We start from the raw sequence: 19,190 nt of genomic DNA on the forward strand, positions 1-19,190 counted from the left end.
GATGTGGTTCAGGCAATTGAGATCCTGCCTACCACATGGGAGGTCCATGGTTTGGTTCCTGGTGCCTCCTAAAGAAGACATCGAGCTGGCATGATGGGCAGGCATGGCAGGCTGATATAACAAGAGGATGCAACAAGAGATACAAGAAAACAAAAAACATGAGAGACACAACAAAACAGGGAGCAGAGGTTCCCAGTACCTCCTAAGAAGACAAACAAATAGCAAGTTGATGCAATGGGCAGGTGCAGCAAGCTGACACAACAAGATGATGTACTAAGAGACATAAGAAGAAAAACATAATGAGAGACACAACAGTGCAGGGAATGGAGGTGGCTCAAGCAATTAGGCACCTCCCTCTGACATCGGGGTCCTGGGTTCAATTCCTGATGCCTCCCTAAAGAAACAAGGAAGACAAACAGACACAGCAAGTGCAAACAATGAGGGGATGGGGAGAAATAAATAAAATAAATCTTTAAAAAAAAAACAGCAAGAATATAGACCTGAACATTATCATCAACAAATTGGATCTAATTACATTTATAGAACCCTAAATACAACCACAGTAGAATATACATTGTTTTCAAGTTCACATGGAACATTCACTAAGGTACACCATATCCTGGACCATAAAACAAACCTTAGCAGATATTAAATAATTTTAAATCATATAGTATATATCCAAGGATCATAATAGAATTAGGCTAAAAATCAATAACAAAAATGAGAAATCTCCACATACTTGGAAATTACATACCACTCTTCCAAATAACCCATCAAGCAAAAATAAAGTATTAAAGTAAATTAGGAAATAGTGTGAGCTAAATTCAATTTAAAATACATTTGTGGGGGAAACAGATGTGGCTCAAGCAATTGAGCCCCTGCCTACCACATGGGAAATCCCTAGTTCAGTTCCCAGTGCCTCCTAAAGAAGACAGCAAGCTTGCATGATGGGCAGGCACAGCAAGCTGATGCAACAAGATGATGTAACAAGAGACACAAAAAGAAAAACATAATGACAGACACAACAAATTAAGGAACAGAGATGGCTCAAGTGATTAGGCACCTCCCTCCCACATTGGAGGTCCAGGTTCAGTTCCTCCCAAAGAAACAAGGAAGATGAACAGACACCGCAAGTGCAAAACAATGAGGGGTTGGGGAGAAATAAATAAATAAAATAAATCTTAAAAATAGTACATTTGTGGTATGCATCTGTACTTAGAGGAAAAGTGATAATAGTAAATTATTTTATTAGAATAGAATAATAGGTCAAACCAATAATATAAACCTCTACCCTAAGAAACTAGAAAAAGGGAGCAGATGTGGCTCAAGCCATTGAGTACCTGCCTCCCACATAAGAGGTACTGGGTTCAGTTCCCAGTGCCTCCTGAAAAAACAAAAACAACAAGCAAAACAAATGAAAAAACCAACTCAGGGAAGTTGGTGTCACTTAGTGGTTGAGTGCTGGCTTCTACATGTGTGCGGCGCCATTCTTGGGCAGGCTGTACTTTCTTTCACACTGGGCGGCTCTCCTTATGGGGCGCATGCCTTGTACGTGGGGCTCCCCTACGTGGGGACAACCCTGCGTGGCACGGCACTCCTTGCACGCATCAGCACTGCGCATGGCCAGCTCCACACGGGTCAAGGAGGCCCAGGGTTTGAACCAGGAACCTCCCATGTGGTAGACGGACACCCTAACCACTGGTTCCAAGTCAGCTTCCCAACATGGTATCACTGGCTTTTAAGACAGAAGGGAACACAAGCAAGTCCAAAGAGAAGCCTCCAGGAGATGATAGAGAACCTGGCTAACAGACAGGAAGAAAATGGGAACATCAGTCCTACGACTTTAAGGAACTGAATTCTGCCAATAACTTGAATGAACACAGAAGTATATTCTTGCCAAGAACCACCAGATACGAACACATCCTGGCCAACCCATTCTAAGACCCTAAGCAGAGAACTCATCTGAGCCCACTTGAACATGTGACCTACAGGTCTGAGCTAATAAATAGGAGTTGTATTGTCACTGTTTGTCATCATTGGTTATGCAGCAATAGGGAAATAATATAATAGTCTAGGCCAACCTTCCAGATCACTGCTTCCAAACTGGAAGGGGCCACAGTTGTGTGGATGATGAAATCAGTTCAGTGGGCCTTGACCAGCATATAAAAATGAAAATGAAATAGAACAATATAATTTTTAAAGTGCACCTCACACAAACATTAGTATTACTCTAGTCATATATGCATAAAACAAATTTTACCATGGCCCATATTAAGAAATACACTTTACATTGTGAGTATACACATAGGGAAAGAACAGTAAATAACCTTAAAGTAAAATAAAATGATACTTCGCTTTGTAGTTTGCCTAACTGATATTTCCTATTCTATACTTTTTCTTTTTTTAAGACTGACCCACTAAATTGATTTCCAGACCCAATAATAGGTCCCAGGAATGTTCTTCAAACACTGAGTCATAGGTATGCCCTATTTAGATCAATGATGCACTTTCACGCATGTGCAATAAACCAGTCCCTCTCTCGAAGCAGGGCTGGCCAGATGTGCACATGACTCGTAAACAGATGGGTAAGCAGATGGACATAATAGACTTAGGAAGTGCATCTCAAAGTCAGCAAAGAGGAAATAGAACAGAAGATACCGTGTCTCAAGATAGAACATAAATTGTATGAAGCTCTGACCTGGAGAAAAAATAGATGTTGAGTTATTTCCTGAAGAAGCTCTTCTTCCACCTTTTCTGGGTAAAATCTGGCCAAAAAGTGAAATTTCATGGGTTCGTCCTTGGGAAAATCATGCTCTGAAACCTGTATCCGAGGTAGAAAATATAACAGAAAATCAGGGAGTAGTTATAGCTTTCAATATCACAAATAGAAATATTTTATTTTTGATAAATGAGTAATAATTTAATGTGCATAAATAATTCAACCACGTGGGTTTACTTCGGACAAATATGAGAAACTCAGATATTTCACTTAAAGTTGCTGAGCATATAATGTAGATCTTTCCTTGATAGCCAAAAGGATTTTATATATTAGAAAAATTTTTTCTTTTAAGATTTATTTATTTATTTAATTTCCCCCCCTCCCCTGGTTGTCTGTTCTTGGTGTCTATTTGCTGCGTCTTGTTTCTTTGTCCGCTTCTGTTGTCGTCAGTGGCACGGGAAGTGTGGGCGGCACCATTCCTGGGCAGGCTGCACTTTCTTTTCACGCTGGGCGGCTCTCCTCACGGGCGCACTCCTTGCGCGTGGGGCTCCCCCACGCGGGGGACACCCCTGCGTGGCAGGGCACTCCTTGCGCGTATCAGCACTGCGCATGGCCAGCTCACACGGGTCAAGGAGGCCCGGGGTTTGAACCGCGGACCTCCCATATGGTAGACGGATGCCCTAACCACTGGGCCAAAGTCCGTTTCCCTAGAACATCTTTTTAAAGGCCCCAAGGATCAGAATTTTCAGCCCAACATAAACGTCATACATATTATGAATTCACAAGCAAGATTAAAAAAAAAAAATACAGAACTTTTCAACCTGCAGATAAATTATGTTGCAATGTATGCTCAGCAAGACATTTCTTAGGTGGCTTTTCCAAATCAGAGCCTGGGTGCTTGCAGGAGTCCTCACCTTTTTGTCCATCTTGAGCCAGGCACTCATCCCTTTGACAACATACTGCAAACCAAAGAACCAGGTCTCCCGGAGCCCGAGAGTGCGGCACACGAGATCAAACAAATCCTTCCCTTTCCACTTCACCTGTATCAAAAAAGAGGATATGACTCAGGCCCCCAGAGTCCAGAGGACATTCTGTCACTCCGCGCCCTTCTGAGTTCACGGTGTAAGCATTTATACACCTGTCGATGCCTCAGCAGGTGGGTGGCCCGGGCCCAGGTACAGCATGCCCTTGGACCCTCACTGGAAAGACTCGTGACCGCTGGGGCCCAGAAATGCTACTTTGTACAAGTGCTGACTCCTAGGCTGAGAGCCGTGGCAGCTGTTCCTCCCCTGACTCCTACTTACCTGAGCTCCCGGGGACAGACAGACAGCCTGGAGCAAGCCATCAGACTGAATCTCAGCCCAGACTGAATCTTAGTTACAGGCACTCAGCACAGCACATGGCAAGCCCTTCACCCAAAACAAAGCTCAAGGCATGCTCAGAGTGGACGAGGAGAGTGGTTTAAGAGAAGGGAGAAGCCCATACCCGACCTGCTCATTGAACCTTTACTGAGCTCCTCCTATGTGTCGGGGCTGTTCTAGGCACTGGCGACACTGTGGTGGACAAGACAAGCAAAAATCTTTGCCCCAAAGGAGCTTTCTAAGTGGGGGTACTAATCACGTAAATAAATAGATAAATTCTACAATAGTGCTAACTGCTATGAAAAAAAATAAAGCAGGGAAACAGAGTGTGACGGTCACCTCTCTGAAAAGGAGACATTTAAGAGAAATCGAAAGGCAGGAAAGAATCAAATCATGTCATGGCCTAAGCAGGAGCATCCCAGGCAGAGGAACTAGCTGTGCAAAGGCCCTGAGGTGCGGCAACTTCAGGGAATGGTAAGAAGGCCCCGTGCGGTTGGACGGGCATGAGAGACAAGCAGGAAACGCCTTCAGAGAGGGAGGCGTGGCAAATCAGGCCGAGCTCGTGGAGAGCTGGGAGAACCACCCCAAGCGAGATGGGCAGCTATCGGAGGGTTTTGAACAAGAAGACGGCATGATCAGATTCACGTTTTAAAAGGCTCCTTCCTGCCCTTGTGAAGTCAGTAAACCATGAGGAACAGGTAATAGTTCCTGGGAAAGCTGTTTAGGAGGCCAGAGCAGACATCCTGGTGCAGAGCAATGCCTAAACCAGGCCAGGGTGGAAGTGATGGCAGTGGAACTGGTGAGGTCTGATCTGGGATCTTCGGGGGAGTGAAACAATAGGACTTGCTGAGGGATTAGCTGTAGGGTATGAGGGGAAGAGATAAATCAAAGCTGGTTATCGGGCATGTTCCACCTGAGCAACCAGGTGGATGGTGATGCCATTTACTGAGGCGAGGAGGGGACGACAGGGAGTGGCATATCCGGGGAGTGGACTAACCAAGAGTTTTGTTCTGGGCATATAGGTGTGAGATGTTTAGTTAGATAACCCCATGGAAATGTGGGAAAGGCAGCAGACTATTAGGGTCGGGTTCAGATGAGTCTGAGCTAAAAAAAATAGATTTTTTAAAAGTCATGGGTCAGCATAAAACTACCTTACATAAGAGATCATTGATGTGTAAATAGAGAAGAAAAAAGGGTTGAAGACTCAGCCCGGAGAACTCCACAGGTACAGAAGACAAAGAAAGAGGGACCTACAGAGGATTTTCAAAAGGGGCTTCCAATAAGGTAGGAGGAAAGCCAGGAGAGTGTGGTGTCCTGGGAACCCCACAAAGCAGGTGTTTCAAGGAGAATGTAGCAAATGCAGAGAGACAGAAAGTAGATTAGCAGTTACCAGGGGCAGGAGAAGGGAGAATGGGGACTTAGTGCTTAATGGGCACAGAGTTTCTGTTTGGGGTCTAGAAAGTCTTGGTAATAGATGGTGGTGATGGTAGCACAACATTGTGAATGTATTTAATACACTTCAAATACATTTTCAGTATACTTAATGTGCACTAAAAATGGTTAGAAAAGGATATACTGTGCTATATATGTGCTACCACAATAAAATGTTTAAAAAGGAAGAGGAGAGGAATGCGTCCAAATGCAAAATGGTGGAGTCTGTTGAGGTTTGAGAAGTGACTGCTGGGTTTGGCATAATGGAAAATCATCACTGACAAATCTCAATGGAGAGAAAGCACAAAGGGAATCGGGGACAATCAAGTGGAGACACTGAACACGACCGCTCTTTTAAGGAGCACCAGCAACCAGAAGGCTTCACGTTGCGGCCTCTCTCATTTGGGACCTCAGGTCTCCTGCAGTAGCTGGCCTCTCACGCCTCCTTTTCCAGCCAAGCTTCTCGTGGTTCCTTCTTACTCTTCCCATTGCTTTTCTCTTCTCATACCTCAACGCACTGCTCCCTGGCCTCTGCCCCCACCACTCTGATGGAATGGTCCCTTCCCCATGCTAAATCCCAGGGATGCTTTTCAGTCCTTTTCTTCAACATACCAGCAGCAACTGGTAAAACTGATCCCTCCTTCCTCCCAGAAACACCCTCTGCTGGGATGCCACATTCTTCTGATTTTTCTTCTACCTGCCTAGCTAATTTTCTACATTCTTCTTCCTTAGCCCATGCCATAATATTATCCTATCTCTGGATGATAGTCTTGGATTTTTTTTCCTCTCTTTTCATTATTTTTCTAGGCAGTCCAGGGGCTGATGACTCCCAAATGAAAACTCCTAGTCCTTATCTCTCCATTGAGCTCCATATCTGTAACTGCATTTGCTCAGTAGGTGACCCAATTTGGATGTCATAAACAACTCAGATTCAACATCTCCATCCACCTCCTTGGACCCATCCTCTCTAGCATTCCAGGGATCAGGGAAAGGACCTCACAGCTGTCCAGTTGACCAAGTCAGAACCAAGATAGCCATCCTTAATTCTTTCCTCTACCCCGAAGCCCCAAATCCAGTCAATGGACAGATTCTGTCAATTTCACCTCCACTTCTCCACACCCCTACTGCCCCCATATTAGCTGACATCACCATTGCCACGCACATGCACTATGGCAATGACCTTCCCACTGGTCTCCTTGCCAGGAGATCCAATCCACTCTCCTCACTGCAAGTATGCTCTTGTCATTCCTTGCATAAGCATCTCCTCATTCCTAGAGGATAAAGCCTGAATTCCTGAGCAGAGCTTTCAAGACCCTTAGTGACCTGCCAATGATCGCCAGACCCCACCCCCATGGGACTTCCTGACCACAGCAAATCATTAGCCAAACCCTGAAGTCTCCGTAGCCCCTAGCATCCAGGCATTTGTCCAGGCATGGCCCTCTGCCTTGAAGTCTTTGCCATGCCCTTCCCCTCGACTATCTCCTACTCACCACTCAGGACCACTGGGACAGACACTGGCTTCTCCAGAATGGACCCAAGGCTGGGCTGGGAGCCCGTCTCATCAGTGTGAAATCTCAGACACATGTGTACAGGATGGCGCCTCTTCCTGCATACCACCAGCCTCGCCTCATTTGAGTCCCCATGGCAACCTGCACTCCTCTTACCCCAAAACTGGTCCTATTGCCTTAGTGTTGCTCATCTATTCTCTAAATTCCTCCCTAGCCCAGGGGCTGGCAAACTTTTTCTGTAAAGGGCTCTAGTAAATATTTTAGGCTTTGAGAGCCATACGGCCTCTGTTGCAATGAGGAGCAGTCATCAAGGATTTCAGCAGTGAACGAAATACTATTTGGCTGTACTGGTTAATAACGATAGAGAAAACTCAAGCAATATATTTTTTTAATGATTTAATCAAAGTCTCGTAGTTAATGAAATGAAGAGGAGAAAAAATGCTTAATTGTATTCATCTCTCACAATATCAAGCAATATTCTTTCTTCTTTCCACTCACCCAACCCCTGCTTCCTGAAGCATAAAAATATTTTCTATGGAAAATTCATTGTTTGGGGTCAAGATTCCTTCTCCTTAAGTGAGAGAATCCAGGCTTGGCAGAATAGGTAAGAGCACTACAGTTCTCACCTCACAGCTGAACTCCATCTCAGCTTCCAGCGTGGACACCAAGACTGGGAAGGCCTTTGGTGGTCTTTTCCTCAGTCCCTTGATGGACATTTTAGAGATAATATCCTGCCAGTTGATGAATCAGCTTCACCTAATGTGGATCAAGACAGAGCAAAGAGCCTTAGAGTCTCAGACTGGGAAGTTGCTTCTGAAGTATAGTAAATGAAAAAGAAAAGAGAAAATAGTCCTCCAAACACCTCTTTTGGATAAAAAATGAACAAATCTCTGCTTTATACATACAAATCCTTTTTTATTTATTTCTCCTAAATAAATAGAATGATAGGAAGGGACCCATTTTATAGCTGAGGCAGCTGAGGAGCAATCTCATCACCCCCATTCCTGATCTCCCCAACTCCAGGCATGCCTCACCTTCACTTCCTCCCTTCCCCTCCCCACCCCACCTTTGCAACCCGCCTTCTGCCCTTACTCTATTAACACTCTTCTGCCCATGTCACCATTGTTTTAAATCCAACGAAAACTCTTCAGATCTTATTATCTTTATTACCTCGTTTGGTGGCTTGGAGTTATGGACCCCAGATAAACATGTTCTTAATTTTAATCCAGGCCTGTGGGTATATACTCAATGTAGATAGATCTTTTGATGACGTTACTTCAAATTAAAGTGTGGCCCACCTGAATCAGGATGGGTCTTAATCTCATTACTGGAGGCCTTATAGAGAAGGCCACAGAAAGAAAAGCCATGAGAAGCTAGAAACTGGAAGAGGAAGGAGAGGACATCACAATGTGATAGAAAAGCCAAGAAGCACCTGCTCTGGGCCCCTCCCCCCGCATGCTTCAGCATATGCTCTGTGTCCCCTCCTGAAACCTCTTCTTGTCCAGTTGTTTCCCTTTCCTCTTCCTTCAGGCTGGGGTGGGCAACCCTCCTCTGTGCTCTGGGCTTATCTCTATTTTAGCACTGACCATACGGTGTCTGGGCTGTCCTTTAGCATCTCTGTCTCCCTGACTTAACAGTGAGCACCACAAGAAAAGAAATACATGCTATGCCTCCCTGTGCTCCAAGTACCCAGCACAGTGCACGGCGATGGGCAGCCTCGAGGCACAGCCACTGGGCAAATGCTCTTTCTGTTATTTGGTGCTGTGTCTAGGTCAGAGCCAGAGGCTAACCATGAACGTGCTTCAATAAGTCAGACTAAACAGGTGATAAAAGTTTTCAGAATCAACTCTACTCATCTCCTGCAATCTTTCTGCAAAACTTCCCAAAGCCCTTGCCCTTCTCAGGATAACCTGGGGCCCTCTCCAAATCACACCCACCCCCACCTCTGTCACCAATGTCCCTTCAGCTCTTCAGGGTCCAAACTGCGGGCAAAGCATGTTGGTTTCGCCTTTATCTTGCCTCAAAAAGCCATGTTCCTGAGTCTCCCACTGACTTTGGCTCATCATGCAACCCCTTCAGAGAAAAGCATCATATAACTCATGATACAAAGGATTAGTTCAAAAGGATACAATTTATACTCCATAATTGATGCTCTAATTTTTCTATGATCACTGGTTCTTTTTTCTGTTTCTCCTTTGAATATATTAGGGTTACCTGGAAGCTTTGTGTCGCTCTGCTATAACTTCTCAAGGAAGAAAAGCCGTGAGTCTACCACTTGATTCTCTGCATTCTTTATTAATTTAACAAATATGTGCAAACAATTCCACAACTTTTTACAATAACTTTTTTGAGTTAGGGATTATTAATACAGTAACTTCTAAAGGTGGGCACATGGCTTAGGGTCAATGGATGCACAGCTAGTTGTACCCCAACCTGCTGCCTCTGAGCAATCAGGGTAGATGGCACAATATCGATGTCCTTTCCTACCTCTGTATTAATAGAACCCCAATTTTTAGTTAGACCCATGCTCCCTGGAATAAAGGCCACATTTCCCAACCTCCCTTAAAGCCAGGTACTGCCATGAGGCCAAGCCCTGGACAATGGGACCTAAGAGAAGGTAGAATGTGCAACTGCTGAGAACACCCTTAAGGGTGAGGGGTGGGGTGGGGGAGGGGTGCCTGCTCATCCCTATGTGGTCACTTGCCCATTTCTTCTCTGATTTACCTCCCACCTTTTTGTCGATTTCTCCGTATCACAGGGAGTCATACTTCTCAGACGCCCTTACCCTCTGGCTTCCAAGCAGATCCGGCCCATGGGAGGTACCTGTGGAAGATTGGAAGAGGAGAGGAGAGAAAAAGCCAAGGTATTTGTCCTCCCTTTTCTGGTTCAAGAAGCATCTCCATCAGCAGCTGAGATTGTCCACGATTCTTGCTTCTGTCCCGACATCTGGTAGCCTCCGCCATGTGTCCAGCCCCCACAGATGCCCCAGTCACTGAATTCTGGTAATATCAGGACTTCACCATGTCCCACTAACTCTATCAATGGCAGCAGCTTCCTGCTTTTGCTAAACTTCAGGCTTAGCCTCGTTATACCCTGGTTGGCATTTTTGTCACCTGGTAAACAATTTCCTCTGTCAAATTCCTTCTGTTTGAAATATCTAAAGTGGTTTCTGTTTTCCTGCCTAAGCCCCTCCTCTCCACCCTTTCATCTTTTTAACTAGAATGTAGCTGGAGCTCTCTGCTTGCTTGGGAAGGGAAGATAACCTGGTGGAAGAACAAGATAAAAGGATCCTGGGTCCCCCACACCATAACACATCACACCCACCCTGAACCATTTTCACACTATTGCATGTAGGAGAGAAACAAATACCTATTTTGGTTAAGCCTGTGGTATTCCACCACCACCCCCTTTTTTCCCCTATTTTTCAAAACCAAATGCAATCCTAACTAATATAGGCAGACAAAATAACTGCAGCAAAAAGTAACAGAGAAAGGCGTGACAATAAGGGAAGGAGTAATCTGTTAAGAGCAGAGTTGCTTAGAGAACAAGGCAGTCAAAACCCACTTAAAATGTAGGCAAGGGGCTTCCCAATCTCAGTATATCACCATCCACCCTGTTACTCAAGCCAGAAGTCCCTCATGATCTGTCCATACAAAAACTTATACATGCATATAATAGCTAAAAAGTGAGAACAACCCAAATGTCTAACAACTGACGAATGGGTAAACAAAATGTGGTATATTCATACAATGGAATATTATTCAGCCGTAAAAAAGGAATGAAGTACTGTTACAATATGGATGAATCTTGAAAATGTTACGCAGACACAAGAGGCCACATATTACATGACTCTCTTTATATGAAATGTCCAGAGAAGGTAACTCTGTAGTGACAGAAAGTAGATTAGTGGTTGTCAAGAAGGGACAGAGAGAGACAGGAACTAGGAAGAAATGCTGTTGGGCAAGTTTTTTTTCTTTTTACAGTGATGAAAATGTTCTAAAAATGATTGTGGTGATAGTTGTACAATCTGTGAATATATGAAAAGCGACTGAAATGCACACCTTAAAATGGTGAATTATAGCAATAAAAGAAAAAGAAGATAAGGGGAATGTGATGTCATGACATTATCAACTCTAAATTGCTCAGAGGAAAAAGATCAATGGTTTGGACATTTTCCTTTGAAGGAAGTCCAACAAATGAAGCTGTTCATGGTTATTACCACCCTACCTAACTGAAAGAAGAGGAACTCACGGCTACTTGCTTCTCTCCCTCCTCTCCCGTCACTCTCTCAGCTCCTCTCTGCCCAGTCACGGTGACCTTCTTGCTACCTCTTGAAATCACGAGCACTCTCCAGCTCAGGGCCTTTGTACCTACTATTCTCTCTGCATGGAATGTTCCTCCTCCTGATACAAGTCTTGCTTTCTCATTTCCTTCAGGCTTCTGCTCAAATGGCCTAAGAGAGGCCTTCCTTGACTCCCCTACCTGCACGATTCTCCAGAACCCCTCTATCCCTCACACTACTTTATTTTCATCCCACTTGTCACCACCTGGCATACTATTTATTATCATAAACCTACTCCACTCACACTAAAATTCCATGAGAAGAATGACTTTGGCCTTCTGCTGAATTTTTCACACCTGGAACAGTGTCTGGCATATAACAGATACACACACACAAAAAAAGTATTTCTTGACTAAAATAAAGTAGAAGCATGAGCCTAGAATTATTGACCCTTCGGTCTCCCAGTCTTGCCCATCTCTGGCTGAAATTCCAAATTCCTGGCTTGTGCTAATAGGATGATGCTTTTAACACAAACCAATACTCGATGGCTTTGAAGACAGCTAATTCACCCTTTATTGGGACCGACTGTGAAACTCTTCCGGGTCCACTTGCACTGGGAGAGCTGGAGCGTGTGGCGGCCTGCCGCAGGGCCCTCTCTTTTCTTTCATCCTGACTCTCCCTGCCCGGGTACGTTTGAACATGTACTGGTGGAGCCACAACAATCTTCCTGAGGCTAATTAGTTAGGATTAAGAACAAAATAAAGAAGAACGCTCTTTAAAACTTTGTTCTGTTGTTATTTTAATATAAGGTCTCTCCTCCAAATAGAAAAGAAAGTCTCCACTTCAGTGAAGAGGGAATGGAAGACTTTTCTCTGGTGATTATATCAGGTTCTTGGAAACAAAAATCACAACAGAAATAGTCTCCTATGAAACAGAGATTGGGAGTCAACTGAGGGTTTGCAGGCATGACTCAGTGATGTGCAACCTTTTCAATGTCATCCTAACAGCCCTCCCGAGTTTGATACTGTCAAAACTCTGCTAGGTAATGGGTAAAGATCACTCAACCTAGTACAAGAGCTCCTCATTCCCATAATTCTTTCTCCTCTAAAATGAACCAGTTCTAAAATACTCTTTAAGCCTCTGTTTCTCAGAGCAGGATTCTCTGCACCCACTATCGTGGTCAGATCCTAGAAACCCAAATCCAGGATGCGTGAGGAGGGAAAACAACATCACAGTAAGTCAACAGAAAACCCCAGGAATGCAGTCAAAATACACAGACATTTATAGATGATAGCCAACTATAACCCAAATAAAAAGCTTTTGTTTAAAAAAAGAGAGAGAGGAAAAAGCTAACAAGCATCCTAAATAAGATCAAATATCCATTCCCGTTCTGAAAAATTAAAGAGTCTGTACCTCAAGGATTCTGTATCAAAATGCCATAATTAATCTTCATGCAAAGGCTTTCCCACTCAAAAAAGCAACTTATTAAAGGCCATTCCCTTATATTTTTATTTTACTTGCAAAGGGACATGAGGCCCAGAGAAGCTAAAGAAACCACAAACATAGGCAAGGGAACCTGTGCACACCCTCATCCACAGTGAGAGCTAGAAAATCCTGGTCGGTCGGGCCACTCACCCAGGCTCCTGCTCACTCGCGGACATGCTCCCGGGTGAGCTCTGGGGGCAGCTGCAGAATAAGCGCGTGGCCGCAGGTGCGCACGCGCTGTTTCCTTGAAGCTGACAAACTCCTTGAAACAGCCACAAACAGCAGCAGGTGAGCTGGAAAGGAGGTTCATTTGCTCTTCACCCGCAGCCCGGGAAAGCACTTTTCATCCAGAACTCGCTTAAAATCCAAGTAAAGAACTTTTCTTACCTTAACAGCACACACGTCAAAGCTGAACTTCCGTAACTCAAGTCCAGATGCCTCCTCAGCAGATCCTGGGCGCCACGACAAAAAGCCGAGGTGGTCTCGAGTCCCGCACTTCTGACGGCGCACGTCCACCTGCAGCTTCCTGCCGAGTGGCTCCTGCAGGCTCCCTCAATTTCCTACAAACAGGCAAATTAGCATGTTCCAACAAATCAAAGAATTGCCTTCCAAGGTAACCTGAAGGCCCTTTAACGCTTTCCTGCTCGGCATTAGGTAACAAAGTATCCTTTGAAATTCAGGGGCTCCAAAGCAGACACTCGCAGTCTCCCGGCAATTCCATTCCAGGAATTTGTGCTTAAAAAAGCAGAAGAAAGTTAAGTGAAGAAGATAATTTCGACCAAAGGTATAGTCATAAAATGTGAGCTACGAAAACATGTGGTAGTATATTGTACGGGAAAAGTCATGGGACATGGAGTCAGGCAATCGTGAGTTCAAATCCAAGCAGACTTTGTGACTTATCAGTCTTTCTTGGTTTCTTTTATTATTATTATTAGCAGCTTTTTTTGAAGTATAATTTACATACCATAAACTTCACCTGTTTTAAGTGTGTAATTCTTTAGAATATTTACAGATGGGTGCAACCATCACCACAATGTAATTTTAGAACATATTCATCATCACAAAAAGAAACATCATGCCTCTTGCCACCCACAGCCCCAGTTAACCAGTAACCTACTTTCTGTCTCTATAGATTGAGGGTTTCGATTTCTTCACATTCTCACCAACTTGTAATTGTCTTTTTTATTTTAGCCATTCTCAGAGTTGTGAGGTAATATCTGATTGTCATTTGATTTGCACTTCCCCAATGATTGACGGTGTTGAGCATCTTTCCACATACGTATTGGCTATTTGTGTATCTTCTTAGCGTATTCAAAAAGTTGGGTTGTTTTTTTACTATTGAGTCGTAAGGGTTATTGATATATTCTGAATATATTGTTTGCAAATATTTTCTCCCACTCTGTGAGTTGTCTTTTCACTTTCTTAATTGTGTCCTTTGAAGTGCAAAAGTTCTTCTTTCAACTAAGTCCAAATTTAGCGACTTTTTCTTTAATTGTTTGTACTTTTCGTGGATCTAAGAACTCATTGCCTAACCCAAGATCATAAAAACTTACTCTGATGTTTTCTTCTAAAGTTTAAGAGTTTTTGCCATCATGTTTTGGGCTGTGATCTGTTTTGAGTCCTGGTTTCTTACAATGCATTTAAAGCTAAAAATTTCTGAGTATTATTTTGATTACATCCCATAGGTATATCATGCATTTCTATCATTACTTAGTTATCTCTAGCTTTAACTTTATAAGAAACTATAATAATTTTTTTCCAAAATAGGTATACAATGTTACACTCTCATCAACAATGTATGAAAGTTCCTATTGCTCTACATCTTCAAGTCTGCTGTCCATTTTTAAAATGAGGCTAATTGACATTTAATATGGATATGTATTCTCGATAGAAGTCCGTAGTCACTTATGTGCATTGTGAACATATTCTACCAGTCTGTGGTTCACCTTTTCATTGTCTTAACATGCCTTTTGATAAACAAAGCTTTTAATTTTGATGAAGTCAGTTTTCAATTATTTTTCTCTTTTCACTTTTTGATTCATCTCCAAGAAATCTTTGCCTACTTCAAAGTCATAAAGATATTCTATCTCTTCTTCTAGAAACTTTATAATTTTAGCATTTATGTTTAGCTCTATGCTTCATCTCAAATAAAATTTCGTAGAGGATGTGAGGTAGCAGTCAAATTTCATCCTTTCCATGTTTATCCATTTGTTCCAGCACCATTAGCCATTTGTTGAAAAGTCTTTCCTTTCCCCATTGGATGGCCTTGGTAGGGTTGTTGGAAAAATCAAGTGGGACTGTACATATTGTGGTGGGCAGCCTTGAAATGGCTCGCATGATTGCTGCCTTCTGGTGCTCGTGCCCTGGTAGAATCCCCTCCTTTTGAATGTGGGCTGGATCTAGTGATTCTCTTCCAACAGGTTCAGTAAGCAAAGGGGACGGTGCAGTACTAGACAAAAAACCATATAGCTTAAATATTGAGGCATTGTGCTGAACCTTTTTGCAAAGGGTTAAGAATTATATAGACGCCTTTATATTATGAAAAGGTTAGTATTTGAAATTGTTGAAGCCATTTGAATTTCGCCTAGACCTGCTATTATGATGGTCATTCTAAACAGGTCTCATCCCTGCTTGTGGTTACACAAAACTTAACCTCTCCTTTGTACAATTACCGGACATTATATGTCCTCCCATGGCCCACTGGATGGAACATGGGAGAGTGTGGGCTATGGTGTGGACCATTGACCATGAGGTGTAGCGGTGCTCAGAGATGTCTTCACCAAAGGCAATGAATGTCTCATTATGATGGAGGAGAATGTTGCTATGGGGGGAGGAGTGGGGTGAGGGGGGTGGGGGTATATGGGGACCTCATATTTTTTTAATGTAATATTAAAAACATGAATAAAGACAAAAAAAATGAACATTTAACACCTAGCAAATAAACAAAAAAACCCTCTCCCTTGTGTACGTATAGCACCTCCACCCTCCTCTCTGATACCCAGATGGAACACCTTGTGCCCTAACCTCTACTTTCCCATCACAGAATCTTGAACTCTGATAATGATTGTAACCTTTAACACCCTGGTTTGGCACCCACCCCACCATGTTCAACCCCTTAATGTTTATTAATGAGAGAACCTATGTCAAGCACCACCCCAATTATTCATGAGCCTCCCGATGGTATAAAACATTAGGAGGCCTGCAGATTGGGGAGGCTGATTTGAGATTGTACATCTCCGGTCTCCCACCAGTGACTAAATCCTCTTTTCCTTCCTATCCTAGTTTGGGGTGTCTGGTATTCTGCCGCGCCGAGCAAACGAGCCCAGCTGAGGACCAGCCCGGCCCCTGGATGCCACTTCTGAGGTTAGGTTACCAGAGGCTATGGCTTTACCCTCTCTTGCTTCCCGCTCTCCCCTGCGCTGAGGGAAACTGGCTGCCACGTTGTGAGTCATCCCGGGGACAGGCCCACCTGCCAGTCAACAGCCAGCCAGGGCTTGATGCCTGCAGACAGCCACGGGAGGGAGCTGGGAGAGGAGCCTCACCCAGTCCAGACTTCAGCTGACCCAGCCTTGGCTGACTTGACTGTACCTGTGAGACACCCTGAGCCAGGGGGACCAGGCAAGCCACACCCGAATTCCTGAGGCATACGTGAGACAATAAATGTTGCTTGTTTTTAAGCTGCTAAATTTTGGGGTTATTTGGTACATACCAATATATTTTTTTTCTGGTCTCTCTAGTCTGTTCAATTGATCTACTTCTCTATCCTTGTAACTATCTTGATAATGGTGGCTTCATACCAGGTCTTAAAATCAGATTATATAAATCCTTCAGTTTTGTTCTTATTTCTGTTTAAAGATTATTTTGGCTTTTCTAGGTCCTTCACATTTCCATATAAGTTTTAGGGGAAAAAGTCTACTGGGATTTTTTTTTAATTAATTAATTTATTTATTTATTTTAAAGAAACTTTAGATTACATAAGTGTTACATAAAAAATGTAGAGGATTCCCATATGCCCCTCCCATACTTTCCCACATTAACAACACCCTTCATTAGTGTGGTACAATTGTTAAAACTGATGAGCACATATTGGAGCACTGCTATTAACCGCGGATTATAGTTTACACTCTGCCCAATGCAATTTTGTAAGTCATGACAAAATATATAATGGCCTGTATCCGTCATTGCACTGTCATGCAGGACAATTCCAATGTCCCGAAAATGACCCCATTTTCTGTTCTCTCTCCCCTCCCAGAGCCTCCAGTGGCCACTGCCTTTATATCAATGATACAAATTCTTCCATTGCTAGAATAACAATAAGTCTATAGAGAAATAATAGTAATTCTCCTTTAGTCCATTGTGCCTGCTGGGATTTTGACTGGAAATTGCGTAGAATCTATAGATCAAAGAGGGAAGAGTTAATATTTTAACAATATTGAATTTATCAATTCATGAAAGATCATAAATCTCTTCATTTATTTAGGTCTCTCATTTCTTTCAGCAATGTTGTGTACTTTTTCAGTGACGACCTGTACATCATTTGTTAAATGTATTATTAAATATTTTATGTTTTTATGCTAATGTGAGTGGAAGGCTTTTAAATTTAAATTTCCAATTGTGGCTAGAACATTAAAATTCAATTGGTTTTGCTATGTTCATCTTCTTCTGCCAAATTCACCCACTATAAGATTTTTTTATGTGTTCTTTATTAGGTGGAGGTTCCCTTCCCATGCTGGGAATTTTTTTTTAATCCCCCCCTTGTGGCTTTTGGCATGCTGTCTGCTCTCTGTGTCCATTCACTGTGTGTTCTTCTGTCTGTATTTATTTATTTATGTTCCTCCTCCCCCCTGCAGCTTGCTTGCTGTCTGCTCTCTGTGTCCATTCACTGCACGCTCTTCTGTGTTGTTTTTCTCGTCTCCCTTTTTTTTGTTGCATCACCTTGCTGAGTCGGCTCTCTGCGGCCCCTGCAGGCCGGGTGGCACTCCACAGCGTGCGGGCGAGCCTGCCCTCACAAGGAGGCCACAGGACGCGAACCCAAGGCCTCCCATATGATAGATTGGAGCCCAACTGATTGAGCCACAGCCGCTCCCCTTTTTAAAATTTTATTTATTTTTTATTTTAGGAATTTTTATTGTCAAATTATTCCTTCTACTTATTAAGGCTATTTCTTATTTATTTCTTAATGTGGTAAATTGCATTGATTTATGTTTTTTTTTAATGTAATGCATTCCTGGGATAAACCCTACTTTGTCATAATATATTATTGTCCTTTTGATATATTGTGGGACTTGATTTGCTAATATTGTGTTAAGGAATTGTGCATCTTTGTCTGTATGGGCTATTGTTCTGTAATTTTCTTATAATAAATTTCTTTGTCTGGTTTTTTTAACTGACAATGCTGGCCTCATAGAATGAGCTAAGAAATGTTCCCTCCACCTCTATTTTCTAAAAGTTTGTGAGAACTGGTATTATTTCTTTCTTAAATTTCAAAAAAAAATTCATGTAAGGAAGGCACCTGGCTCTGGAATTTTCTTTGTGGGAAGATTTTTAATTACCAATATAATTTCTTAAATAGATTTAGGGCTATTCAATTTTTTTTCTAAATTTTCTTGTGTCAGTTATGGTATGCTTTGTTTTTTCAAGGAATTTCTCCAATTTCAACTAGGCTGTTGATTTATTGGCATAAAGCTATCTGTAATGTTTCTTATTACCCCTTTAATGTCTGCAAGTGCTGAAGTGGCATTCCCTTTTTAATCCTGACACTAACAATTTGTGTTTTTTCTCTACTTTTTATCAGCATTGGTAGGGGTTTATCAATTTTATTCTTCTTTTCAAAGAAGTTTGGACTTTACTGATTTTTCTCTGTTGTTTGATATCTACTTCACTGACTTCAGCTTTTAATTGTATTAGTTCTTAACTTCTACTTTCTTTGTAGTTAGTTTGTTCTTCTTTCTGGTCTCATAAGAAGGAAACTAGGTCACTGACTTTAATTCTTTCTTCTTTGCTATCATAAATTATTCATTTCCCTCCTTGCACTGCTTTAGGGGCATCCCAAAACAAAATATGGTATATTGTGTTTTCATTATCATTCAGTTTGAAATATATTCTAATTTCTCTTGTGATTTCTTATTTGGCCCATGGGTTACTTAAAAGATTTGTATGCCTCATTTCCAAATACTTTCAGATTTTCTAAATAAAGTATTATTTTGGGTTTCTTATTTAATTGGTCGACATCAGAAAACCTACTCTGAATGAGTGTGAAATTTACTGAGATTAAATTGTACCCTAGCAAATGGCAAATGTTTCATGTGTATTAGAAAAGAATGTATATTCTGCAGATGCTGGTTGGAGCATTCTTTAAATGTCAATTAGGTCAAGCTTGTTGATAAGTTTATATATATGTATTC

The 19,190-nt window shown here is 42.4% G+C and overlaps 1 protein-coding gene across 8 annotated transcripts in view; it reads right to left on the bottom strand.

Annotated features, from left to right (window-relative positions):
• LOC101443502 (merlin-like) overlaps positions 1 to 19,190 on the bottom strand; it is a 106,830-nt gene that overhangs the window by 73,561 nt on the left and 14,079 nt on the right. For 2 of the 8 annotated variants that reach the window (XM_058285981.2, XM_058285974.2), the window contains exons 2-7: positions 13,174 to 13,346; positions 12,937 to 13,079; positions 9,744 to 9,842; positions 7,646 to 7,775; positions 3,634 to 3,759; positions 2,699 to 2,821 (exon numbers count right to left, since the gene is read on the bottom strand). In XM_058285981.2, coding sequence (XP_058141964.1) covers positions 2,699 to 2,821; positions 3,634 to 3,759; positions 7,646 to 7,735 — 339 coding nt within the window. In that variant the 5' untranslated portion in view covers positions 7,736 to 7,775; positions 9,744 to 9,842; positions 12,937 to 13,079; positions 13,174 to 13,346. The remainder of the gene's footprint in view (positions 1 to 2,698; positions 2,822 to 3,633; positions 3,760 to 7,645; positions 7,776 to 9,743; positions 9,843 to 12,936; positions 13,080 to 13,173; positions 13,347 to 19,190) is intronic. The other 6 variants (XM_058285976.2, XM_058285973.2, XM_058285980.2 and 3 more) reach the window with 6 other exon arrangements.

This window comes from Dasypus novemcinctus, chromosome 23, assembly GCF_030445035.2.
Source record: "Dasypus novemcinctus isolate mDasNov1 chromosome 23, mDasNov1.1.hap2, whole genome shotgun sequence".
NCBI classification, from domain to species: domain Eukaryota; kingdom Metazoa; phylum Chordata; class Mammalia; order Cingulata; family Dasypodidae; genus Dasypus; species Dasypus novemcinctus.